This window comes from Dioscorea cayenensis, chromosome 5 (assembly GCF_009730915.1).
Source record: "Dioscorea cayenensis subsp. rotundata cultivar TDr96_F1 chromosome 5, TDr96_F1_v2_PseudoChromosome.rev07_lg8_w22 25.fasta, whole genome shotgun sequence".
Classification (NCBI taxonomy): Eukaryota; Viridiplantae; Streptophyta; class Magnoliopsida; order Dioscoreales; family Dioscoreaceae; genus Dioscorea; species Dioscorea cayenensis.
The window spans coordinates 5,050,492-5,074,094 of NC_052475.1; the positions used below are offsets into that span (position 1 = coordinate 5,050,492).

The window sequence follows — 23,603 nt, forward strand, 5'->3', positions numbered from 1 at the left end:
ATTCGATAATGATAGTCAATTTAAACACGTAAATATTCCGTAACTGATATCTTCAATTGCTAGAGTACTGTCTTAAGATCTTGATTTGAGCCAACATCAAGAGCTGACTTCGCTTTCCCAGTAATGTTGGCCCATGTAAGCTAAAGATTTGTCGTTCTTCTTCGGAATTGAATTATTCCAGCATCTCCAACCCCACATGACCATGTCCTTAGGAAGGAGACTGTGGGGGGGCTGGGGGAACGTAACCAGTAAGTAACCAGTAAGTAACCACTAACCACTAAAAGCAAAGACACACGAGAAACCCTGAGTGCACCATGCTTTTTGTTTTGTCACCTTTATTTTTACAAACGTTATTATCAAATTCACATGTGGAAATCACAGATAACCCCTTATAAGTCAATGGAATTATTTATTACTTCTTAATTCTTATTAAGCAACCTATTTGGTTATATATAATAGACAAAAACTTCCTCGTAATTTTTTTAATTTAAGTAATACGTCATGAAATAAACAATCAATTATAATATAAAATCTTACCTTAGATTTCAAATATGAATATTTTAAAATAAAACCCATTTTTAATGATATACAAATAAGATATAGATTTTATGCACAAAAGTATATATATATATATATACAAGTGGAGGGAGTGGGGAGAGGGGGCGGCCGCCGCTGGCGGACCCCCTTCCCCTCTCTCTCTCTCTCTCTAAAGATTTTATTTTTTTAATTTCTCTCTAGAGTTTTTTATTTTTATTTAAAAAAAAATCAAATTTTATACAAATTAATCTAAATTCAAATTTTATGCAAATTAATCCTTATCTTCGAAAACATAATAATTTTTTAAAAATATATTTACAAAAATTTATTCTTTAATCTATTGATATTTTATAAATTATTTTATCTATCTAGTATATATATCTTTTTAAAAAATCTATGTTTTAATTTTTTATTTTTACAAATTAATTTATTTAATATATAAAATTATATTCTTAGTAGAGTTTATGTAAAACTTTATTGTTTAACAACTGATTTTTATAATCTAAAATATAAATTAACTTATAAATAAATTTAAAAAAATATTAAATTTTTTTAATTATATATTTTTTATTTACAATTCGTCCCTCTACGCTTTTAGTTTACATCTCATGACCGCCATTGTTATATGACTTATTTTTATTTACAAAAAAATTCTATGGTTAAAATTTAATCTAAGCTATCAAACCATCCTGGTAATCGGTACTAATTCATTTATCATTCTAGCCATACAGTATATGTATGTTTATTTTTAAAAAATAAATATATATATTTTATAAAATCTAATAATATTCATCTCAATATTACATTCCCACTCCAACCAGAGAAGGGGAAAATAATTTTGACAAAATGATTAAATAACTTAATAACATGAAAAAACATATAATTTCTAAATCTTGCTGTCATGTAAATGTGAAAAATGTTGAGTGTAATTATGAGATCATTCAGGGGTATAGCTGCAACAAAAAAGTTCCAAATAAAAATAGGGGCTTATCTGTAACTTTCCAATTTATTCCCTATAAATAAATGACCAGAACTAAAAAAAAAACATTTCTTTTATACGGATCATTCATCCCCTCGAAAGAGAGAGAGAGAGAGAGAGCAACGAGGAGGAGATCTTGGAGGGGGTTCAAGCCCTAGTTTGAGCTGGGGATGGATGATAAAGGAGATATAGAGACCAGCGATGTAGGGAGGAGTGCTGGAGAGGAATGGGTCCTCCTTCTATGAAGATAAGGAGCTTGTTGGGGCGCGAGAGCCCTTGCTGAGGAAGGCCACCACGAATAACACCTCCCAGATCGCCATTGTCGGTGCCAATCTCTGCCCTATTGAGAGCTTGGACTATGAGTAAGCGATTTCTCTGCTCTTGATTGATTACGTGCATGCGTGGTATGCTATGTTTGGTTTGCAATTTTGTCTTGATTTTGTGGAGATGGTGGCCTTGTGTTTTCAATTCTTGTTTGATTTTTTGGATTAACAAGCATGGTATTAAAGGTGGGGCAAGATAGATCATTGAGTTTGAGATTACTTGAAAGTTCTAATGCTCTCAGCATCAAGGAAAAACTAGGAGGGAATATATACATATATATTATTTTGAATCACATGGATAGAGGAGAATGGCAGGATTCGTTTAAAGCCATGAGATGCTGCAAATTGGATTTTTGAATTTTAGTTTATTCACAGAGTTTCTATGTTTTTTTTTTCTCGAAGGCTACAAGCGCTGCTGGCAAAGGGTTGTCAAGCAGCAGACAGTTACAATGGTGCATCAATTATGGTGGCTTATTGATTTACTACCGAATTATTAACTTGGTCAAATGTCCTGTGGAATGATTAAAATTTTACCGCATGAACATCCCGAAGATTTTCAGAAACTAAATAAACTAATAAATCCCCTGCCTTCTCCCACATAAGACCTAATGAACAGTAAAAATACAGTATTCGACCCTGAGTATGATTATTCATCATTCAGAATACCAATCTCCTATGTAGTGGTTATTAGTTTTTATGTTGTCTGGATGCAGAATGTTTGGTGGGATGAAGAGAAAAAGATAATTTTTATTTTTTTTTTGTGACAAAGGCGACAAACATCTCCCCCTGGTTATAAGAGGTTGCCAAAGAGACATATGGTGGTGCATCAATAGTTTAATGATCCCCTAGGGATTTAACATGTGGGTTGGGCTAACACGCAGGATAATTATAGCCTACCACATGTGCCCAAGTTGATATATTATAAACCACAACCTTACAATAGTAAATCCCCGCAACTCTTAGAGAGATAGAGAATACGGCTCCTCCCACATGAGACTCGATGAACAAAATTGAGATTCAACCTTGCTCCACCCTATGGGACAAAGCGTGGGAGATTTAATTGCCATGTCTCGATTGTACAGTGTTCTAACTCTTGTTAATTAATTAATGCCCATATGAACCTATGTTTATCACCGCCACTAAAAGTCAGCACAACCTCATAATTGAGGAGAAATCTTACCCGAGACTGAATTGTCCTGCTGTGGAAACTACAGTTCTTGGTTTTCTTTCTATTGGGCAATGATGGGAGACTGCTGTCCAATACTGTTACGACTCTGTTTAGGCAACTTAAGCTAATCTTCCATCTACTATTTCTATGAACTCGACTATCTAATGTTTATTGTAGGAACATCATTGATGGCGATATTAAATTCCTGTTATCTTTAGGATATACATTAGTATGTCAATAAATGCCTTTCTGTACCAAAATGAGCTGAGTAGTTCACAAATATCATAAGCTCTAAACAATTTTATTTTCAATGATTATAATTAGTCATTGAAATCATGAAGCATTGCCAATTATGTCCGTATTAACTTATGATTGGGGCCTCTTCCACTTCTAAATTATTGCGCAATTGAGAAATTCATCTCAATGCTCGTTGTCATGTTGATTTTAGTGGTAGATTCCTAGACATTTTTCATACCCAATGGGAGTAATCTGACTGTGATATTAAATTTCTGAAATTAGTAGAACAAGTGTTTATCCCTTATCATTTGTTTTTTGAGTGAATGCCTGCCTTGACGATATGTTATGTAATATAATGTTTGTTATTGCACCTATTATGCAGTTAACATCAGTAAATTTTCATGTATTGCTAGAATAGTATCATGTCTGCACCATAATGTGCACCATAGGAATGTATTGGTACTAATTTGTAAATATAAATTCTGGTTTCTTATTCATCCACTGCTAATAAATGTTAGTTTTAGAGTTTAAATTGGTAATGTAATATATTGTCTACTTTTCTTAGGATTGTGGAGAATGATCTTTTCAAGCAAGACTGGAGATCAAGGAAGAAAACACAGATATTTCAGTATATAACCCTTAAGTGGACTCTTGCCCTACTTATTGGCCTTGCTACTGGGCTTGTTGGCTTCTTCAACAACCTGGCTGTCGAGAACATTGCTGGTTTCAAATTGTTGCTGACAAGCAACTTTATGCTTGAGCAAAGGTGATACCTACTCCCTTTTCTCTTACTCATACAATAACTAATCATTGCGCTTAGAAAAAGAAAACGTTGGCTCACTCTTAGTATGATGAGCTCTCTTTACTCTTCATATTTGCTGAAACTCAAAAGTTTTGACATCTGCATAATTGTGTTATGTATTGAAGTTAGCAACTGATGCAGAAGATAAAAAAAGGGAAAAAAACGCTTTTAATCAAGTTCAAGTTCATTTAATAACCTTAATCCTTCTGGTGCATCTTCTTTTCTTTGAAGCTTTATTTTTCTTTATTTTGTGGGCACATGTATTCAAATTGTAATTCATGGGTATGCCCGTTTGTGATCTGATCTCCTTATTTTGTGAGCAACTTTAACTGATTGGCAGTGGTTCTGGTTCCAATGCAGATTTTTTGAGGCTTTTGTTGTATTTGCTGGTTGCAATCTTATTTTTAGCAGCTGGAGCAGCACTTCTCTGTGCTTATGTTGCACCTGCAGCGGCTGGATCTGGCATACCCGAAGTAAAAGCATATCTTAATGGTGTGGATGCTCCTTCTATTTTGGCTCCGAGTACACTCTTTGTGAAGGTTGTTTTCAAGTTTTAGTTATGTTTCATGATTTGAATTTTTCAGTGACTAGAGGAAAATTACAAGCATGCAATTTGGTTAGTTATTTCATATTTCAAGAGGGTCATTTAGCATGTGTCTAGGGCATGAATATGGGATAGCATATTGTGCTATTTCCTCATGAAAATAAACACCAATGCTGCACTATACACCATTCTAACTGCATTTTTATGGATCTGCTAATTTATAATGTCAATGTCCAGATATTTGGCTCCATTGGTGGAGTATCTGCTGGCTTTGTACTAGGTAAGGAGGGTCCAATGGTGCACACTGGATCGTGCATCGCCTTCTTACTTGGTCAAGGAGGCTCTCGCAAGTACCGCCTAACGTGCACATGGCTCAGATACTTCAAAAATGACAGGGATCGACGAGACCTGATCACATGTGGGGCTGCTGCTGGTGTTGCAGCTGCTTTCCGGGCTCCAGTTGGTGGGGTACTCTTTGCTTTGGAAGAAGTAGCTTCTTGGTATTCGTGTTTTATATCTTTTACTTATTCCTTCAATCTCCATTCCAATGAGTGAATGCATTCATGTTCCAAAATTTTGTTAATGATGTCTGAGGCACAAATCAATGGCTCAGAATTCAATTGAGGATTCTGGCATTCATAACAAGCTTTTAATTCTTTATTAGACAATTGGATTAAGTTGTATTCTTGGTAGACTTAGAGAACTCCTATTGTTTGATTGGATAAAACTTTGGACTATGTGGATAAAACTTCAATGATTTGTTGTACCATAACTCATATTGAAGTTCTATACTTCATTGATGCCTTCAGGTGGCGAAGTGCGCTTCTTTGGAGAACATTTTTCACAACAGCAGTGGTTGCTGTGGTATTGAGAGCTTTAATAGGATTCTGCCGTGGTGGAAAATGTGGGCTTTTTGGAGAAGGAGGACTCATTATGTTTGATTTAAGTTCTTCTGTTGCAACGTATAGTGCCCCTGATCTGATAGCTGTTATAGTTCTTGGAGTCCTTGGTGGTTTGCTTGGATCCCTTTACAACTTTTTCTTGGACAAAATTCTCCGCTCATATAGTGTGATCAATGAGTATGCCTTGCAAACGCTTGCTGTTAATGTTTTCTTTTCTAATCTCTTGTGCTTCAAACAGAATCATTGCCTATTAATGTTTCCTTGTTGCTTTTGTGTTGTTTCAGCATAATATGACTTGATCATTTCATGTAATATTAACAGTTTTCAATTAATTGCAGGAAGGGTGCACCATTCAAGATCATCCTTACCATCACCATTTCTCTGCTTACTTTCATGCTGTGCTTATGGACTACCTTGGCTAGCCAAGTGCACCCCATGCCCAGCAAATATCCAAGAGGAGTGCCCAACTATTGGCCGTTCTGGCAATTTCAAGAATTTCCAGTGTTCTCCTGGTCACTATAATGATCTTGCATCCCTCTTCCTCAACACGAATGATGATGCTATTCGCAACTTGTTCAGCAAAGGCACTTATGATGAGTTTTATATTTCCACTCTCTTCGTCTTCTTTGGTGCTGTATATTTCCTTGGGCTCGTGACATATGGAATAGCTGTTCCTTCTGGCCTGTTTATCCCTGTTATACTTGCTGGTGCTACATATGGACGCATAGTGGGAACTCTTCTGGGCCCTATCTCTGACCTTGATACTGGCCTCTTTGCCCTTCTTGGGGCAGCATCTTTTTCTGGGTGGGACTATGAGGGATGACAGTGTCAGTTTGTGTCATTCTGCTTGAGCTGACAAATGATCTTCTAATGCTTCCTTTGGTTATGCTTGTCTTACTTATATCAAAAACAGTGGCTGATAGCTTCAATAAAGGGGTGTATGATCAAATTGTTAAGATGAAGGGCTTGCCATTCATGGAAGCCCATGCAGAACCTTACATGAGAAATTTGGTTGCTGGGGATGTGGTCTCAGGACCACTAATTACTTTTTCCGGAGTGGAGAAAGTTGGGAATATAGTACATGCATTAAGGCTAACAGGCCACAATGCATTTCCAGTGGTGAATGAACCACCTTTCTCAGATGCACCAGAGTTGTGTGGGCTTGTCTTGCGCTCTCACTTACTTGTATTGCTAAAACGGAAGAGGTTTACAAGAGAAAGGGTGGCTACTGGAGTGATAGAGGTTTTGCGGAGGTTTGATGCCTTTGATTTTGCCAAAGCCGGGTCAGGGAAAGGTGTCAAATTGGAAGATCTGGACATTCAAGAGGAAGAAATGGATATGTATGTGGACCTCCATCCAATTACCAATACTTCACCATACACCGTGGTTGAGACAATGTCACTGGCAAAAGCAGCAGTTCTTTTCAGGGAACTTGGACTCAGGCATTTGTGTGTTGTGCCAAAGACTCCAGGGGTAGGCTTTCTCTCTGTCTCTCCTTCTTTATCTCTCTCTATATATCTATCGTTTGTGTTTGTGCACCCTTGTGTAATGTTTACTTTTAAATGCATGAAAATCTACACTGAGCCAATATATTTTCTGATATTTACATTATTAGTTTTTACACAAAATTCAGACCTGAACTTCTTACTCAAAAGCCTTTTTTTTGTTTATAAATTCTTTTTATCATTTTGGTAACTTGAAACATCTTAACTGGGCATGATTTGGTTATTTTATGTTTCCAAATATTAATTCTATTTATAATTTAATATTCTTATGTGTTCACTCTATGATCATGTTATTGCCTTTCCTTTTATTTTGTTATAATAAATAGAGATGAAACTAACAGAATTTGGCATCCATTTTACACATGAAATCATGTAATTTGTCTTTAAATTATTGCCATCAGAGAAGATAACTTTTGGTTTAATGTGAAGAAACTATAAAATTGATGCAAGAAATATAGAATTAATTTTAGAAAAAGAAACATAAATACTATTTGTACCAGCACGCAATTGTTGAAAGATTAACGTCAGTTAGGCATATTAATGTGGTAACAATTTATTCATATAAGTAATTACTCATTGAAAGATTAATTGCTTTCGGACCACGTAGCATTGAAAGGTGGTTCGCAATCAGTGGCGGTTGTTAAACGCCACTTTTTCCTTATCATAAATTTTTTTGTTGTGTGATTTATGGAGGAAAAATTGTTTTTGATATTTTTTTGAAAGATTAATGAAGTATGTCTTCAGCAGATATTTAGATTCCCCATCCAGTTTTTTTACTTCTTTGACTATGAATTTGGAAGAGTGTTCTTTTGATTTTTAAACAACCTTGCCGGTATACTATATTGCATTCAGTACATATTGTTTACCTCATTAAAAACAATTGCTCAATATCTTTTTTGCCAGTTCAAAATCTAATTTAGATTATGCTCATTCCAGACTTCTACTAAAAGGAATTACAAAGATCTCTTTTCTGCTTAAATTTGCTCTGTATATGCATATCTATGATTGGCACACTCCTGTTAGTAAACTGATACTTTGTGTTGCATGCAGAGACCTCCCGTTGCCGGGATTCTAACTCGACATGACTTCATGCCGGAACACATTCTGGGATTGTTCCCTCGTGTCAAATCCAATGACTAAGGTTTTGTATCATCCCATGTGAAGCTTGATTCCCCCATATATTTTTCATCATCATCATCATCATCATCATCATCACCGTTATCTGGTACTTCTTTAAGCAACAATTCTTTGATCAACAAAGGCACATAGTTCCATCCCCCAACTCTAATTGTTTAATGTATCATATTATCCATGTTTGTATAAGTAAGATTGGTGGTCTCTCCAATTGTTTGATCTCTATGCCCCCTTGATTCAAATTTTGGATACCCCTCTCTCTTGTATGTGCCAAATAATCCATGATACCTTGCAAATAAGCAGGTCTTCTGTCTTCTTCTGCTGCAGACATTGACAATACTGGGCACGTTATATTGTGCATTGTTCTGAGAGCATCCTCAAATGTTACTCAGGTTTGTTCTAATTTGCTGTAAATTAAGTTTATTAAACCTTGACAAACATTGTCACTGGATTATTTTGATTCTATATATATATATATATACATGAATTCTATGTTTTACAAACTATTTTAGTGCCAATTTTGCATTGAGTGCACTGAGTATCTTCAGACTGTACCATTCTTATTATGTCCTTGTTATGCTACTCATAAGAGAAACAATCCTCAGCTATAATATTGTTGATTCACACACCTTACAACAGTACTTTACTTTTACAGTGTCTTTTTTATTTCTAGGGAAATGTTACTATCCATTGCTTCTTCTCTTTTTGTGTCTTATAGTTAAGAACAAGATGATGTATGGCTGACCTTTTGAAAGGAAATATTTGTACATTGGTAAGACAAGGAAAAAAAGTCTTGTAGTGTAGCTTGAATTCAAATCTTTTTCATATCTATTTATTTATATATATCATTTGATAATTTTGAGTTTTTTTACTTATTAATTATTTTGGTTTAGATAATATTAGTTTGGTATAACCAATGGGCTGATTTGTTCTATATATTTAACATGTTCAATCAGAATCAGCAAAGTTACTGATTGATGTGGAACAGGAATGTGGAAACATTAAAGTTGTTAAACAGTGGTTTACATGGTTCTTAATTAAATTAGTAAATTTATAATAAATATTGGACATGTTTTTACATGTAAGTAGTAGCTACTAAGAAAATAAACAATTTATTAATAATTTATTAAATTATATTCTTCAGATTTGCATGATTAAGGTCTGGACACCAGGTCTAGAGCTGATGCCTTCCATTCATTCAATTTACTAATTTTATGTGTTACAAAAAAATTTAGATAATGGTCATGTCGGTCTATTTAATTTTTATGGAAGGTCTATTTAATTTTTATGGAAGATGTGGAGGGGTTAACTCTTTTTTAATACATGATTGACATTTGATAATAATATGTATGTTTAGGTACCCGCATTGTAAAAAATAAAAATAAAAATTATGTATAAAATATTTTGGAAAATTCAATTTTTTTTATTTTTTATTTTTTACATATAACACGCCCTTGGAACCATCTGTATTAGCATTAAAAAAATTGATGCTAACATAAGATAAAAATGAAAATTCTAAAATTAAGACCATCAAAAACACAGAAATTTAGGGAACAGATTGATAGTTCATACTTGATTTCTCAATTTTACTCTAATAAATTTTAGTTTTGAATTTTATTAAAAAAAAGTAACAGTTGGTATTTCATTCAGACATTGCTAAAAATTCAATGGTTTGAATTATATTGGTGATTTATTCATATTCTTAAAAAAATAAATAAATAAATAAATATTATTTTTGATCAATAAATTATGCAACTATATTCAATTTAATTATTAAATTCTACAAACATCTTTCTTGTTATCTCTAAATAACAAAAACTTCAATCTCTAAACTCCACCTATAAATTAAATTTGGCTCTTCTTGTTTTTCTCTTTTTTTGACAAAGGAATTTGGCTCTTTCATAAATACCATCAACAATCAAAGACAAAAAAACAAATATTTTTCATTTAATTGGGAATATTGATAACAAATCAATAAAAATAAAAAAATAAAAATTTTTTTGCTAAAACTATCTCATAATTTACCTCTTTATTAATTCTGGACTTTGTAGTTTGATTTGTAATATTTTTAGTACTCTATACTCTAAACTATTTATAAAAAAATGTGCCAAATCAGTAAAACTCCGTTAATTCTTGTTGATGTAACATAAAAAATGAATTTAAATTTACATTTTTATTTTTTTATTTATATTACTAAAAACATATATTAAGAAAAAAACCATTTTAACTATTTAAGTCTAGTTGAATAGGAATTAAGAACCATTCAAATTATAATTAAAAGTTAGACTTGAATAAATATCAATTAATACATGTTTTAATAATGTAAATAAAAAAATAAAAAGATAAATTCATGTTTAAATTAACGAAGTTAAGTGTTTTGCTATTTTTTTACCAACAGTTTAGAGCATAAAGTATTAAAATATCACAACTCAAATTATAAGTCTCGATTGATAACAAAAATAAACCATACCGTAGTATAATAAAATTTTTCAACAAAAAAATATATTCTCGTTTTCCTTTAGGTTCACAAATAAACTTAAAAAGAAAGACCAAGAATCCGAAAAATCCTAGCATGTCCCAACAACAAAAGAAAAGCCAAATGGAAATTAGTGATTAAAAAAGCAGCAAGGAAAAAAAGGAAAAGAAAAGTCCTTTTTGCAGTGGATTGAGTAGCAGTAGAACCGGCGAGCAGACCAAGTCTTCAGTCCAGTCACACCAGTCAAATTGTCCGTGTCCCTGAAATGAATGATAATGATATATGATGACTCTGGGATTAGCATATCCCATAGACAAGGACCACCACCACCACCACCACTTATTATTATTATTATTATTATTATTTGTTTTTTTTAATGAGGTAAATGGAAGCTCTTCAAATGTGGTGACGGAAGATATTGAAAAAAATATATTTAATAAAAAAATTTTTACTAAAATTTTTATGTAGTTGACTCAAGGGTTGTCAAATCCAGTAGGGGTAATGGCCAGTAGCTAAACTCAGTCGGTCGATGGGTTCAACTAGGGCTCGAACCGAGGGTTGAGCCAGAGTCAATAATTAAATATAAAAAATATTATAATAATTAATAATGAAACGAAATATAATATTAAACTCATAATTATATTATAAAAAGCCTACTCGAAATTTGATATTTAAATTGATAAATGACTTTTATATACGATAGAATTTTCTAATTTTGTCATTTATTTTTACATTTTTTAAATATTTATAAATTTAATATATTAATATATAATTATCGAACTTCTCTCGGTGTTATTTATTTATTTATTTATTTGTTTATTGGTTGATTTTGTTAAAATAAATAAGAAATTTAATTCACTAATTCTTATATTTTAATTGAGTTTTTATTTTGTTTTAAATTTTCTTATATTTTTATTTAATTAGAATATTTTAATTTTATATTTTTATAATAAAATTACACTCATTTATTGTTTTATTTTATTAATAAATTAAATTTTTAGAAAGTATTTACATAATACATTAATATATTTTATTTTTAAATATTAATTTTTGTTGGTATGTTTATGATATATATATATTGTAATTCTATTTATTGATTATAAATTATAAATTAATATTAATAAATATAACCGATTTTGTGGTTTTTAATGAGAAAATAATAATAAATTATTAAATATTGTAAAAAATTAAACATTGTGATCCGATTGACCCGTACGGGTCAGCCGTTCGATTGAACCGCCCGGGTCAGGGTTAACTCGGGTTTTTAATACCCGGGTCGATGAGATACTCTGCAAGCCACATGGCGGGTTCGGTTTTCCGGCTGAACCGTAGGGGCGTCCGGGTCTGACAACATTGGTTGACTCCAAATATTTATACTTAGAACTAACAACCATACTTTTTCAAAAATCACTAGCTCTAAACCTATTTAAATGAGATATTAAAGCTTTTATTAAAAAAAAAAATCTCTCCAAACATCTTGTAAAGAAAATTTGACTATTGGTCAACGACCAATTTTAGCTTATGGCGTCGAGTCCCTTCGTAGAGGTGTTCGTCGCCGAGTGTCGGCGTGCTCCCGAGTTCGATCCCCAACTCGCTAGCGTGATGGCGCTGATTCGATGGTGAGCTATTCTTTCCTTCACGTGTTCGTCTCGATCCGTGACATCGCCTTTTCTCAAAAAGACTATTGACATTAGTAGCTTGAAGGAAAATGATCTGATTAACAAAAATTGAAAAAATGATATTTTTTAAAGTGATTGAAAATATATATTATTTCTAATAGTTCTAGTGCTAATTTTGTAAAATGTGACAAAAATTTTGAAGTGAGGAAAATGAAAAATAATAAGTTTATACAAAATAAAATTTCTTTTTTTTTTTTATTTTTGGTAAAAAATTGTTGAAATTGGCTCACTTCAAAATCAAAGAAGTGTTGAAATGAATGTAATGACACTTCCTCCCCTTCACGATTTCATTTTAGCAACTTTTCCACTATTTATCTCAAGTGTATGATCTCTAATTTTTTTTATTTATAAAGCAAATAAATCATTTATCTCAACTATTGTATGAGAAAGTTAATGGTTGACTTCTCAAGAGTGAAAAGAGTTTCCATCCTCCTCTTCTTATGAAAGGGTAGCGTCTTTACTGTTTTTGTTATTATGATTGTTATTATTATTATTATTATTATTATTATTATTTTTTTTTAAAAAAGAAGCTAAATTTGTGTTTGCTTTTCTATTTCGTTGGCAGAACCGGCACACATGCCATGGTTTTGCTCTCCTGCTCAAAAAATGGGGACCATCACATCCCACTCCTTGGATTTCACGGGATCTTATACTCCTATCTTGGGCCCCACTTCCCCTTTTCACCCTTTTTTATATTATTATTATTTTTATTAAATATTAATTATAGCTCATCCACCACTTTATTTTTTTATTATATAATAATAACTGCTTTGCCATCAACTTTTCTTAGTTCTCTTATTATTAGCTTTATATATATATATATATATATTAGCCCGTGATCTTAGCTTCTGTATTTCTTTGCTGTTTTAAAGTTTCTTTTTTAATTAGAAATTAAAAAAATATATATTTATCATTCAGTACAAAATCTTTTATGCCTCTTCTGAAAAACGATGCTATAACTACTAAGTTCAAATAAACATTTGCCAAATAAAGAGTACCACATAAGAATAATTTGAATTTAAAATAGTATTAAATCAAGTATGTCTCACTACTTTTAGAAGCTGCAAATATGACCATAATTGACAGTAATTTGAGGCTTTTGTTTCATTTGATCAGAATTTATTCACTTAAAAATTAAAGTAGGAATAACCTTGTTCAAAATTGCAGATATGTAAAAATAATTTATATTGATAAAAGTTAAGCTTAGTTATGCATAGGATTGTTTTGCAATAGTGCCATTTAATACAAATACAATCACCATTTCCAATCCCATTCATTTTTTTTACATAATAGATTACCATAATCAAAGCTTAAAATATTGATAAAAATCATAATATTAACTTATTCAAATCTTAATAGAGTTTATATACATCTATACTAGTTTTAAGTTGTAAATTGATGAACTTAATTGAACATAAAATAAAATATTACTTAAAAAATATTAAAAGGCAAACATTAATAAGAAGATTGGGTCATAGAAGTTAATATCCACCGAGCAGAGAATAAACACAACAGTCTCAGGTTACATAGATCCATATGTTTTTTAGTACATATTTTACAAACTATGGTATTTTAATAATTATTTGTTTTAACACTATCATTTAAAAAATACCACTCTAAGTTATAAATCTATTTTGCAATGGTAGTTTAAGTTAATTTTACTGAGTTTTACTGAACCTGATGGGTAAACTTTGGTATCTAATGTGAATAATATCTTTGGTATCTAATGTGAATAATATCTTAGTTTAATTTTTTTTATAAAATATAAATAAACGGTATTTCAGAGGCATACATTAGCGTGAAGATACTACTCAACGCACTTGTACTTTCACTTTGCATGAAATGATATTTAAACCCATTTCTTCAATAATAACATGCATTTAAAAAAAAAAAAAATCTGATACCGAGAGAGATTTTTGGCGCAAATAAATATTGTTTTCACAAATATATATTATTAATTTATTTGTATATGTAACTAGGAATATTTATATATGCCTTTAAAATTAAGGTCTTCGGATATAGACCCTCAAAAACCCGACATATTTCTATGCTATTATTACGTTGTCAGACATGAACATCAGAATATGAAGATGAAAGGAATGATTGGGCCCTCTTATTTTTTTTTTCCCTAATTCCAAAATCTTATTTTAAAAATTCTTAAAAGATTTTATTGAAAAAGATAAAATATCTAATCACTATATATATACATATATTTAGACAGGACAATAACTTGATGAATAAAATAAAATATTGCTGATATTTTCTACTGTATTAAAATCAAGGGTGCCGGAAATACTTTTTCATTCTTGTTTGAGGGCATTGTATAAAATACATTCTTTGTTTCATAATACAGATAAATTATTTTTCAAACGTTTTGCTTTGTTTTAATAAAGTGCAAGTTCTCGAGCCATAACTTTTTCAGTACAAATCAATATTTAAAATCTTTTAAGAAATAATAATGATAAAATAAATTGAGATTTAATTGAATAAAATATTTAATAGATAATTTTGCTGTTTGATTATATACCACATTAGAGTTTTTATATAATGGTTTATTTATGTAAATGACTAAATAATTTATAATTATTTTTATTTTTAAATAAAAATAAATCATAAAAAAACATGGCAGATAAAAAAAGATAAATTTAAATATAAAAATAATATTCTTTTACCAAAACTGATGTGATTAACATAAGCACAAACAGTTTAATACTGGATGCTTTAAAATCTGTGGAGAAAAATTAAAAAAAAATTACTTTTCAATTTAATTTAAAAAAAAATTCATAAATTTTGATGTTAGGGAGATAGTGTTTTTAATAATCAGTTTTATTTTATGAACATTAATGGGGGATTTAATATGATAATCAAGAGATTTGAAGTTAATTTAGAGACAAAATATTTAATTTTAGTTTCTAGAAGCCCCCTCCTCAGCAGGAAGGTGCAATTTTTACCTTTGAAATTAATATTTTTAAATGATGAAATAAGCGTTTAAAGCACATGTTAAAGAGGGAGAAAAATCCTTATTTAACATGTGGTCAAATTCTGATTTCAATCGGTAGATTTGTTTATTTTATTTTATTTTTAAAATTATAATGAATTCTAATAAGTTATCACAATTTAAGTTTTTTACTTAAAAAATTTTAGTTTTTTAACATAATCAGTGGATTCAAATATCACAGTTTTATTTAATTTACACACACACACACACATATATATATATATATACAATATTACAATGTAATTTAAAATTAAGAAAATGATTTAAAAAAGTGAAAAGTAAATGCACGTCTCAAAACTTCCATGCAATATTACCAAAGGTATATAAGTATAAAAAAAAAATATTTATTATTTATTAATTATCATTTATTCAATACTTACTACTACTTTAAAGTTTGGAGTAAAACGTGCTAAAATAGAAAAGAAACATATTTAACATGTGGGTCTACACTACTAGTTTCACTCCAACGACCCCAAAATACAAAAAATAAAAAATAAAAAACAATAAATAAAAATAAACAGCTACTAGGAGGTAAAATGACGCAAAAACCCCCTGGTTTTCCCCCCGGAAAAGTAGGGGGAAAAAGGTTTTAACCTCCTTCACTACTACTCGTAGCAGTCTAGCACCTCCCTCTGCAGCTACAGAGCTACTTCTATTTCTTCCCGACAACCAAATCTACTAAAAGTTTTCACCCATCATCTTCCATTCTCTTCTGGACCCCACCACTCACCATTCTTTTCTGGGACCCACCACTCACTCCCTCTGCTCCACATCCTCTTCTTCCTCCTCCCCTCCTCTTCTCTCTGTCTTTCTCTTGTGATATTATTCCTATATACAAACAAATCACTACATTTGTTTCTTATACTACTGCTGCTACCACCACCAGTTCTTTTGTTGTTGTTATTGTTTGTTGTTTATTAGTATTGTTTATTGCTGCTGCTGCTGCTGATGTTGTTGAGAATGAGAAAGGAGGAAGAGGAGGTGAAGCAGGTGGAGGAAGAGGAAGAGGAGAAGGTGAGGGTGTTGGTGGTGGATGATTCACCACTGGACAGGAGGATTGTGGAAATGATGCTTAACAGATGTGGAGGATTCTTTGAAGGTATATATATATGTGTGTGTATTTGTATATGGTTTTCATTGTTTTGGTTTTGTTTTATTTATTAATAGGGATATGTGTGCTGATTGTGGTTTTATTTCTTATCTTTTGGATCTTATTTTTGTAGAGATTGTTGTTGATTTCTGTTTTTAGAGTATCAGGATCAAATTCAAAAAAAAAATTTTTTTTTTTAAGAGATTGTTATGATTTGAGTTTCTATTTATGAAGTTCATCCTTTGTTCATCTGTGTTTGTAACCCAGAAATGAACTCTCTCTTTTTTTTCTTTTTCTTTTTTTGCTGCATGATATTACTCTTCATCCATGATTTTTTAGACATTGGATGCAGAAAAGTCTTATTTTTGAATGAGCCTTGAAACCAATATGATGGTTTTTCCATGAAAGATTAACTCAGTTGTGAAAAACCACTGAACAATTCCTTGTTTTTTTTTTCTTCTGTAATTTTGATGACTTCTGGACAAAATAATAAGAAGGCTTATGTATTATATTACATAGGAATTAGACTTCTAATGTTTTTCATATTTTTTAAACTATATCTTCGTTTTACTAAAAAAATGGTTGATAAAATTATATGCTTAAAGTTTTATGTGATCACACTGATTTGAATGACTCTGTTCCAATGGAACAGTTTCAAACAAAAATATTTTTCATCACACTGTTTTATTTTTTTTCCTTATTATTTATTGTCAATTTAGTGATTGCTGTCGAAAGTGGAGTAAAAGCTATTGAAGTTCTCGGATTAAATGAAGGAAAAGCTGACTGCCCCATTGTTAACGTGAGCTCTCTGTTCTATTCATTGATTCCCTAATTTAATCATTTCTGTCCCCAATTTACATGCATCATTTAATGAACATTTACTGATTATTAATTTCTATTATTAATTTCTTATTATGAAAAGGTTTCGGATTTTGGATTCTTTGATGCAGGTGCAGAAGATTGACATAATTCTTACTGATTATTGTATGCCTGGAATGACTGGGTATGATCTCCTCAAAGCAGTCAAGGTGATACTTCTGCATTAAATATTTTCATTCAATCAAATTTCAAATTTCAAAATTTTGTTCACTGTCATGTTTTCATTAAATTTCAGGAGAACAACCACCCGGGCTCGATTCCTGTAGTGATCATGTCTTCTGAAAATGACCCTCAAAGAATCAAGAGGTTTTCAAATTTCTTCTCTACTGCTTTCTGATTCTTTAGCTTTGTTTGATTGTTTTGTCATCCTGAAATGTTACTTGCAGATGTATTTTTGTTACAACATACCTCAATTCAAAGATTAAGACTCGATATACATATATACAATCAAGCTAAACTTCTGCAATGGCATGCCATCGAAATTTACACTTGCTCTAACTTATGCTTATTGAAGTTCATTTTTACTGATCTTAAGAGAACTTATTTTTATAAGTGCTATTTTCATGTGAAGTTGTCAAGCAGTAGGAGCAGAGGACTTTTTTTCTTAAAAGCCACTCAAAGTTCAAGACATGCAAAAGCTTGAAAAGTTATGCAAAACCAACAGGATCGTCTCCGATAACAGGTACCAAAAAGAAAGGTGACACTTGACTTAATTGCGGGAAGCCGATAGTTCTGGGAGGCGGCCTCGACTTGCCGGAGTTGCAGTTGCATGAACAACTTCTCATTTTAAAGGCATATCATATCAAGCTGAAAGCTGCATTGTTGACAAAGTTTTACTAAATTCCAGTTCCCTAGTTTCTGAATTTTAAGGTATGATGTTCAATGGTGGCTTGACAAGGCTCTAATTCACTCTTTCTCATGTTATCAATCAGTATTATAGTGTTATTATGTTGCTGTTGATTTTGATAATTGAAAAAATGATGCTAGTTAGTACTTACTAGATCAAGGCTCAAGAGTTCTATTTTTCTTTATTTTTGTTTCTATTCCTTTTTTTTTAAGTTGTTTTTAAACTATAATGTTTGCAGCGTTTGCTACTAATAATCTTATTTTTGTGGAATTTTACTAATAATGCTGGGAAACAAAGACATGGTGTGCATTGTACTAACCAAAAATCAGTTCAAATTTTTCTCTTCTGTATTGTAAACCCTAATAACTAACCCTAACCCTAACCCTAACCCTAACACGCTTCTTATTGTTGGCAGCATTATCTAATATGTGTTAGATGATATGCCTTTCTTGTGTTTGATTTTGTTCCATTAACTGTTAAGAGCTGGCACAATGAGAAGATCTTTTTGTGAGGGTTGAAAGTTGAAACAATGACAAATCTAATATGTTACCGGCAGTGGTTAAATCTTTGCCACACAGAGTGAGGGTGATTGTACGAATGGATATTTATAAAATTTGTGCATGCTTTTGATACATGGTTTGTTCACATTTGTCAAAAAGATAATGATCCACAGTTTATTTAGTTTGACAGCATATAAGTGATATTTGGATGATTGTAAAATTAGTACTTTTTAATTGTTTGATTAGTATCATAACCCTTATTCCTTTACTATGTTATGCTTCCCACCTACTATTCTAATAATTATTTATATGCATCACATATATTATATATACCACAGATATGGTATTTGAACATGTATGCATATACATAATTTATAATAAAATATGAAAATAGTGAAATTTAAAGTTTTTCAGACAATTTAAGAAAAAAATTAAAAGAATTCTCAATTTTTGAAAATAAAGACAGGTCCTTCAATTTTACGCTCATCATTGGCATTGCTATCTCACAGTTGGCCGGGGGAGTAATTTATATAAAAAAAATTAGAAAGATAGGATTAGATATGAAAAAGATTGGAGGACCGATTTGTAATAAACAAAAAAAGATGAGAGTAACTAAATAGAGGTGCCTTCTATTAGGTTAGCCTAACATACACCATTTATTACCCGTTTGAGTTGGTTCCTTTTTTTAAGAGAAGTAATGAGAAGCACCCAAATTTCATGAAATCCCCAAATGGTTCTGTTTGAGTTTAGTGACTAAGGTCATCTCTAACCCAAAACTCTATTTGGTGCTTCATTACACAAAAATACAGTTTCTACAGTGAAAATTTCTCCACCCACCATCTTTATTTTTAACTCTAAAATAGAATATTCTACGAATATTTTTCTCACTTCACACTTTTATATACATACTTTTAATCATCTTTAATTTTTCGCTTTTAACCATTAAATTTAAATATATATTATTTAAAATATAAATTTTATTTTTATATTTTTTATAAATATTTATTAAATATAAAATATGATTGATAAACTACAAATATAAATACAAACATTACATTACATTACATTAATTACTTAATAAAAATATAACATACAAACAAGCACCATCAGTGAAAACAACACATTATTAAAAATTAAAGTAACACAAAAGATTTTAATTATCTTCGTTATTTGCATAGCCCAACCATTCAATCAATGCATTAAAACAGAAAAACAAGATAAAAAAAAAAGATAAAAAATTAAAAATCAAAACTGAAAACCAAAAAAAGATAAAAAAAAAAGAAGATAAAAATAAACTGAAAATTAAAACTAAAAAATAAAAAAGAAACTAAAAATTAAAACTAAAAAACTAAAAACGATAAATAAAGATAAATAATAAACTGAAAATTTAAAATAAAAAAAATTAAAAATTAAACTGATAATTAAAACTAAAAAATAAAAAAATAAACTGAAAACTAAAAATGAAAAAAAATAAACTGTTGAAGAGAAAAAAAATAAACTCAAAAATAAAATAAAATAAATAAATAAATAAAAACCTTGCTACAGTAACACACATGAAGTTGCAAACACCAAATATCCACTAGCCTTGGAGATGGCCTAAATAGAGTGAATAATTTTACTTTTCAATCCTACCTGTCCAAGTTCTGTATAACGGTATTGAAATGGTATAATTGCATAAAGAGTATCATTATTTTTCCAAACATACATTTCTAATTTTTATACTTTAAATTATAATTTTTTTTAGTTTCTCTCCAATTTTAATTGATAAATCCCACCCAATTATATTTATCATTTTGGATTAGGGATATTGCAAAACATGATATAACGTGACACCTTATAGACTGATAACATGGTGACATGTGGCATGCCATTTTGGGGTGCCACATACAATAAAACAAAAAAAATGGCGCTGGCTCTTCAACTTTTCTCACATACTACCACAAACACAAAAAAACATATATTAAAATGCCACATTTTTAATGGACCTAGATTAATTTGGGCAAATTTGAAGAGTGGATCCAAGGATGCATGGCATGATTAACAAGAAAAGATATCCATATATAAATAACCCAACATGCTACATGCATACAACTGAAATGTTAATAATCTTTTAGATTAGGTTGATCCATAAATAATTCAATGTAGTTCTCGTCACTGCCACCTAAGACCAATTCTTCTCAACAACTTCGATTTCATTTGGGCCAATGCCTCATGCTCTCACTCCGCCGCACATGATGCCAAAAAGTTTTATAGTCTAATGGTATTGGACCTATTACGAAAGATGTTTTTGTGAGACATTCAAAAGATTCGGAGTTTAAGTTCCATTGGACCTAATAATGGTAATAGATCTCCAGTAATAGAGTGAAGGTGTACAAACTAAACGTTTAACTTTCGACTTGTGAGCACACCCCTGCTAACACTTGTGGTGTTTATAAAAAATAAATAAATAAATAAAAATTTGTTGGAGTTCAATAGTCCTTTCATAAGAGCATCATCCCTATTAATTGCGCGCACCTATACTTATAACAAAGTGGGAGCAATCATTAAAAATTTTGGAATAACTACTGCATTAGAATTTTTTTTTTTTTGGGTTAACCTTAGACATTTTATGTTGAAAATAAATATAGTGCTAAAACGACTGCAAAAAAAAATGCATAAAATACCTAAATTGAACATAAATATGCCGCTAAAACAACACAAACAAATACATAAAATACCCAATGCTCAAAATTATTTATTTCTTTCTCCGATATATTAGCTTTTCTACTGACAAAATTATCTACAAACACAATAAAACATAATTTTTTTTTTTACAAAATATATCAAAAGGTAAATTAAACAATTTGCTTTTTACATCATCAATCACATTTTGACATGATTTAAATGTGATGCCACATTGGCCCGTCAAGACAACATCAAATTTTTGGCTTGCCACAATTAATAATTTAACTTCCAGTTGGATAGATTAACCCATTAGAGTAAAGAAAGCACATGCATAAGTCAGTAATTTACCATATCAATGATATTGATCATATAGATATTAAACCTTAAATCAGAGGAGATTCAAACCAACAAGAATTTTATGAAATCTTGTAAAAACTAAAAATACAAAAGAAAAGTATGAGAATTCCACATAATATTATCTTGAGCTTCAAAGAAGGAAATAAACAAAATAAACTCTATAGATCAACCAAATTATGCGTATTAGCTCAGCAATCATACACTTAAATATATATATATATATATATAGATATACCTTCCACATTCGTAACGTTCGATCTCGACCCACTGTCAAAAGGCGTTCATCATCCAGCTTTCCAAGACAGTCAACTGTTAGCACTTCACTTTGATGACCAAATAAATTGTTGATGTGACTTCTGTCTTCTACATCCCAAAGTTTCATTGTCCGGTCAAATGACCCAGAGAACAGCTGTGACGTACCAGGTTGAAACACCAGACAAGAGACAGGTGCTAAATGACCAGGAAATGCCTGTTATGAAAAGAAAAGGATATGTTTCAATGTCAACATAAATATAATGTAACACTGCTGTTTAAATCATAGATTTGCAAAATTTTGAAGGGAGCTATGAAGATGAGCAATGAAGGTTAGAGAATTAGGCACAACTAATAATAACACACATATAGAGATGGCCACAAATCACCAAAGTTATCAAACATAGGTTTAATCACTATCGTATATCAGAACAAACTAGCAATTTCTTCTGATAGTAATTGGCCATTCTAAACAAATGAAAGGAAAAAAGAAAAAAAAGAAAAACAAACCTGAATATGCTCCCGTGCACGAGTGTCCCACAGATGCACATGACGGTCTAATCCACCAGTCACTAAGTATCGCCCGTCAGTGCTGACCGCCAATGCCAACACCTGCTTACTTCGTTTCAAAGATGGATTTCGATGGGGTTTTGCATGATGTGAGATAAGTACTTCTTCACTTGGCCACATATACTTCTCACTTTTCCCACTTTCCACATCCCATTGCATGATGGTTCCGTCTTTAGAAGCGGAAAACCCCCTCGCCTCATCCACAGTCAAAGCCACAGCTGTAACAGATTGCCGATGTTTCACTATATACCGGAATTGTTCTGGATCTTCTGGCTTCTGCACCCTACAATTTATAACACATTCTAGATAGGCATCAGATCATCCCATCCCCATTAACTACAAAACAATCAATAACACAACAATTTCAAATCAGAGGACAAGCTAATGAGGCTCAGGAGTCAGGCCTATGCTTTATTTATTTTCCAACGAAAAAGATTTAGGTCTAAAATAACCATAAAACTAGACATGCAAGAACAACAAACAAAGATATTACAAGTCAAAACTTCATCCTTGACATGTATAATCAGAATCTTACAGTATTCCTGCCAAAGTGTCTACAAGTAGCAAATACCAGATTCAACAGAGCAATCAAAACCAACAAAAACCATTTTTTAGGGTGGAAAAAATAACCAAACGTTTGGAGGAAAAAACCTAAGAATCAATATTAGATTTTTTTTTTTAAAAAAAAATCACTTTTTCAAATCACCTTGAAGCAATTAATCTCCGAATCCGGCCGCTATCCTGAAGCTGATCTTTGAGCAGCTTCTCAGCAACCAAAGAATCTCTCCGGCCATCCTTATCCTCTCTTCCCTCGTCTTCATTCCCCTCATCCTCATCCTCTTACTCCTCCCTCTGCGTCAGAGCCCGCACTTTCTGCAAATACTCCTTCGCGATCCTATCCTCCGGGGCCTCTTCCTTCTCCTCTTCACCTACTTCCCGATCGTCAAAACCGACGCCCTCATCGCTTGACACGTCTTCAATCTCCTCGTCGTCGCCCCTCCGCCGCCGTTTGGGGTCCGATTCGAAGAAGGGGTCGTCATCGTTGTCAAGTGCCGACCGGGGGTTCCTCTTGGCGGCCTTAGAACGGTAGGGCTTCTTGGATCGGTGCTTCATGGCTGAGAGCCCTCGAGCTTTGAACGGAGATTTTTTAGGGTTTTGGA

At 31.5% G+C, this 23,603-nt stretch overlaps 2 protein-coding genes and 1 pseudogene across 2 annotated transcripts; 2 read left to right on the plus strand and 1 right to left on the minus strand.

Annotated features, from left to right (window-relative positions):
* The window catches only part of LOC120259904, a 13,341-nt pseudogene extending 4,758 nt beyond the window's left edge, over positions 1 to 8,583 (plus strand).
* Positions 8,584 to 16,084: 7,501 nt separating this feature from the next.
* Positions 16,085 to 17,861, plus strand: LOC120260890 (two-component response regulator ORR2-like). Its single transcript, XM_039268462.1, has 5 exons — positions 16,085 to 16,383; positions 17,094 to 17,173; positions 17,325 to 17,402; positions 17,489 to 17,559; positions 17,825 to 17,861. Exons 1-5 carry the CDS (start codon positions 16,233 to 16,235, stop codon positions 17,859 to 17,861), a joined length of 417 nt encoding a protein of 138 aa, XP_039124396.1. The 5' UTR covers positions 16,085 to 16,232.
* A 3,878-nt stretch (positions 17,862 to 21,739) lies between these two features.
* LOC120260891 (U3 snoRNP-associated protein-like YAOH) lies at positions 21,740 to 23,283 on the minus strand. The gene is made up of 3 exons (XM_039268463.1): positions 23,150 to 23,283; positions 22,384 to 22,726; positions 21,740 to 22,090 (listed from the first exon to the last, which is right to left on the minus strand). The coding sequence occupies exons 2-3, from the start codon at positions 22,600 to 22,602 to the stop codon at positions 21,752 to 21,754; spliced, it is 558 nt and encodes a 185-aa protein (XP_039124397.1). The 5' UTR covers positions 22,603 to 22,726; positions 23,150 to 23,283; the 3' UTR covers positions 21,740 to 21,751.
* Between the last annotated feature and the right edge of the window lie 320 nt (positions 23,284 to 23,603).

Excerpts from the sequence above, each read along its gene's own strand:
- LOC120260891 (XM_039268463.1), bottom strand. The coding sequence starts at position 22,602 with ATGCAATGGGATGTGGAAAGTGGGAAAAGTGAGAAGTATATGTGGCCA. Across the intron at positions 22,091-22,383 it reads GTGCACGGGAGCATATTCAG|GCATTTCCTGGTCATTTAGC; the intron begins GTTTGTTTTTCT and ends TTTTCATAACAG.
- LOC120260890 (XM_039268462.1), top strand. The coding sequence starts at position 16,233 with ATGTTGTTGAGAATGAGAAAGGAGGAAGAGGAGGTGAAGCAGGTGGAG. Across the intron at positions 17,403-17,488 it reads ATCTCCTCAAAGCAGTCAAG|GAGAACAACCACCCGGGCTC; the intron begins GTGATACTTCTG and ends ATTAAATTTCAG. Across the intron at positions 17,560-17,824 it reads GACCCTCAAAGAATCAAGAG|TTGTCAAGCAGTAGGAGCAG; the intron begins GTTTTCAAATTT and ends TTTCATGTGAAG.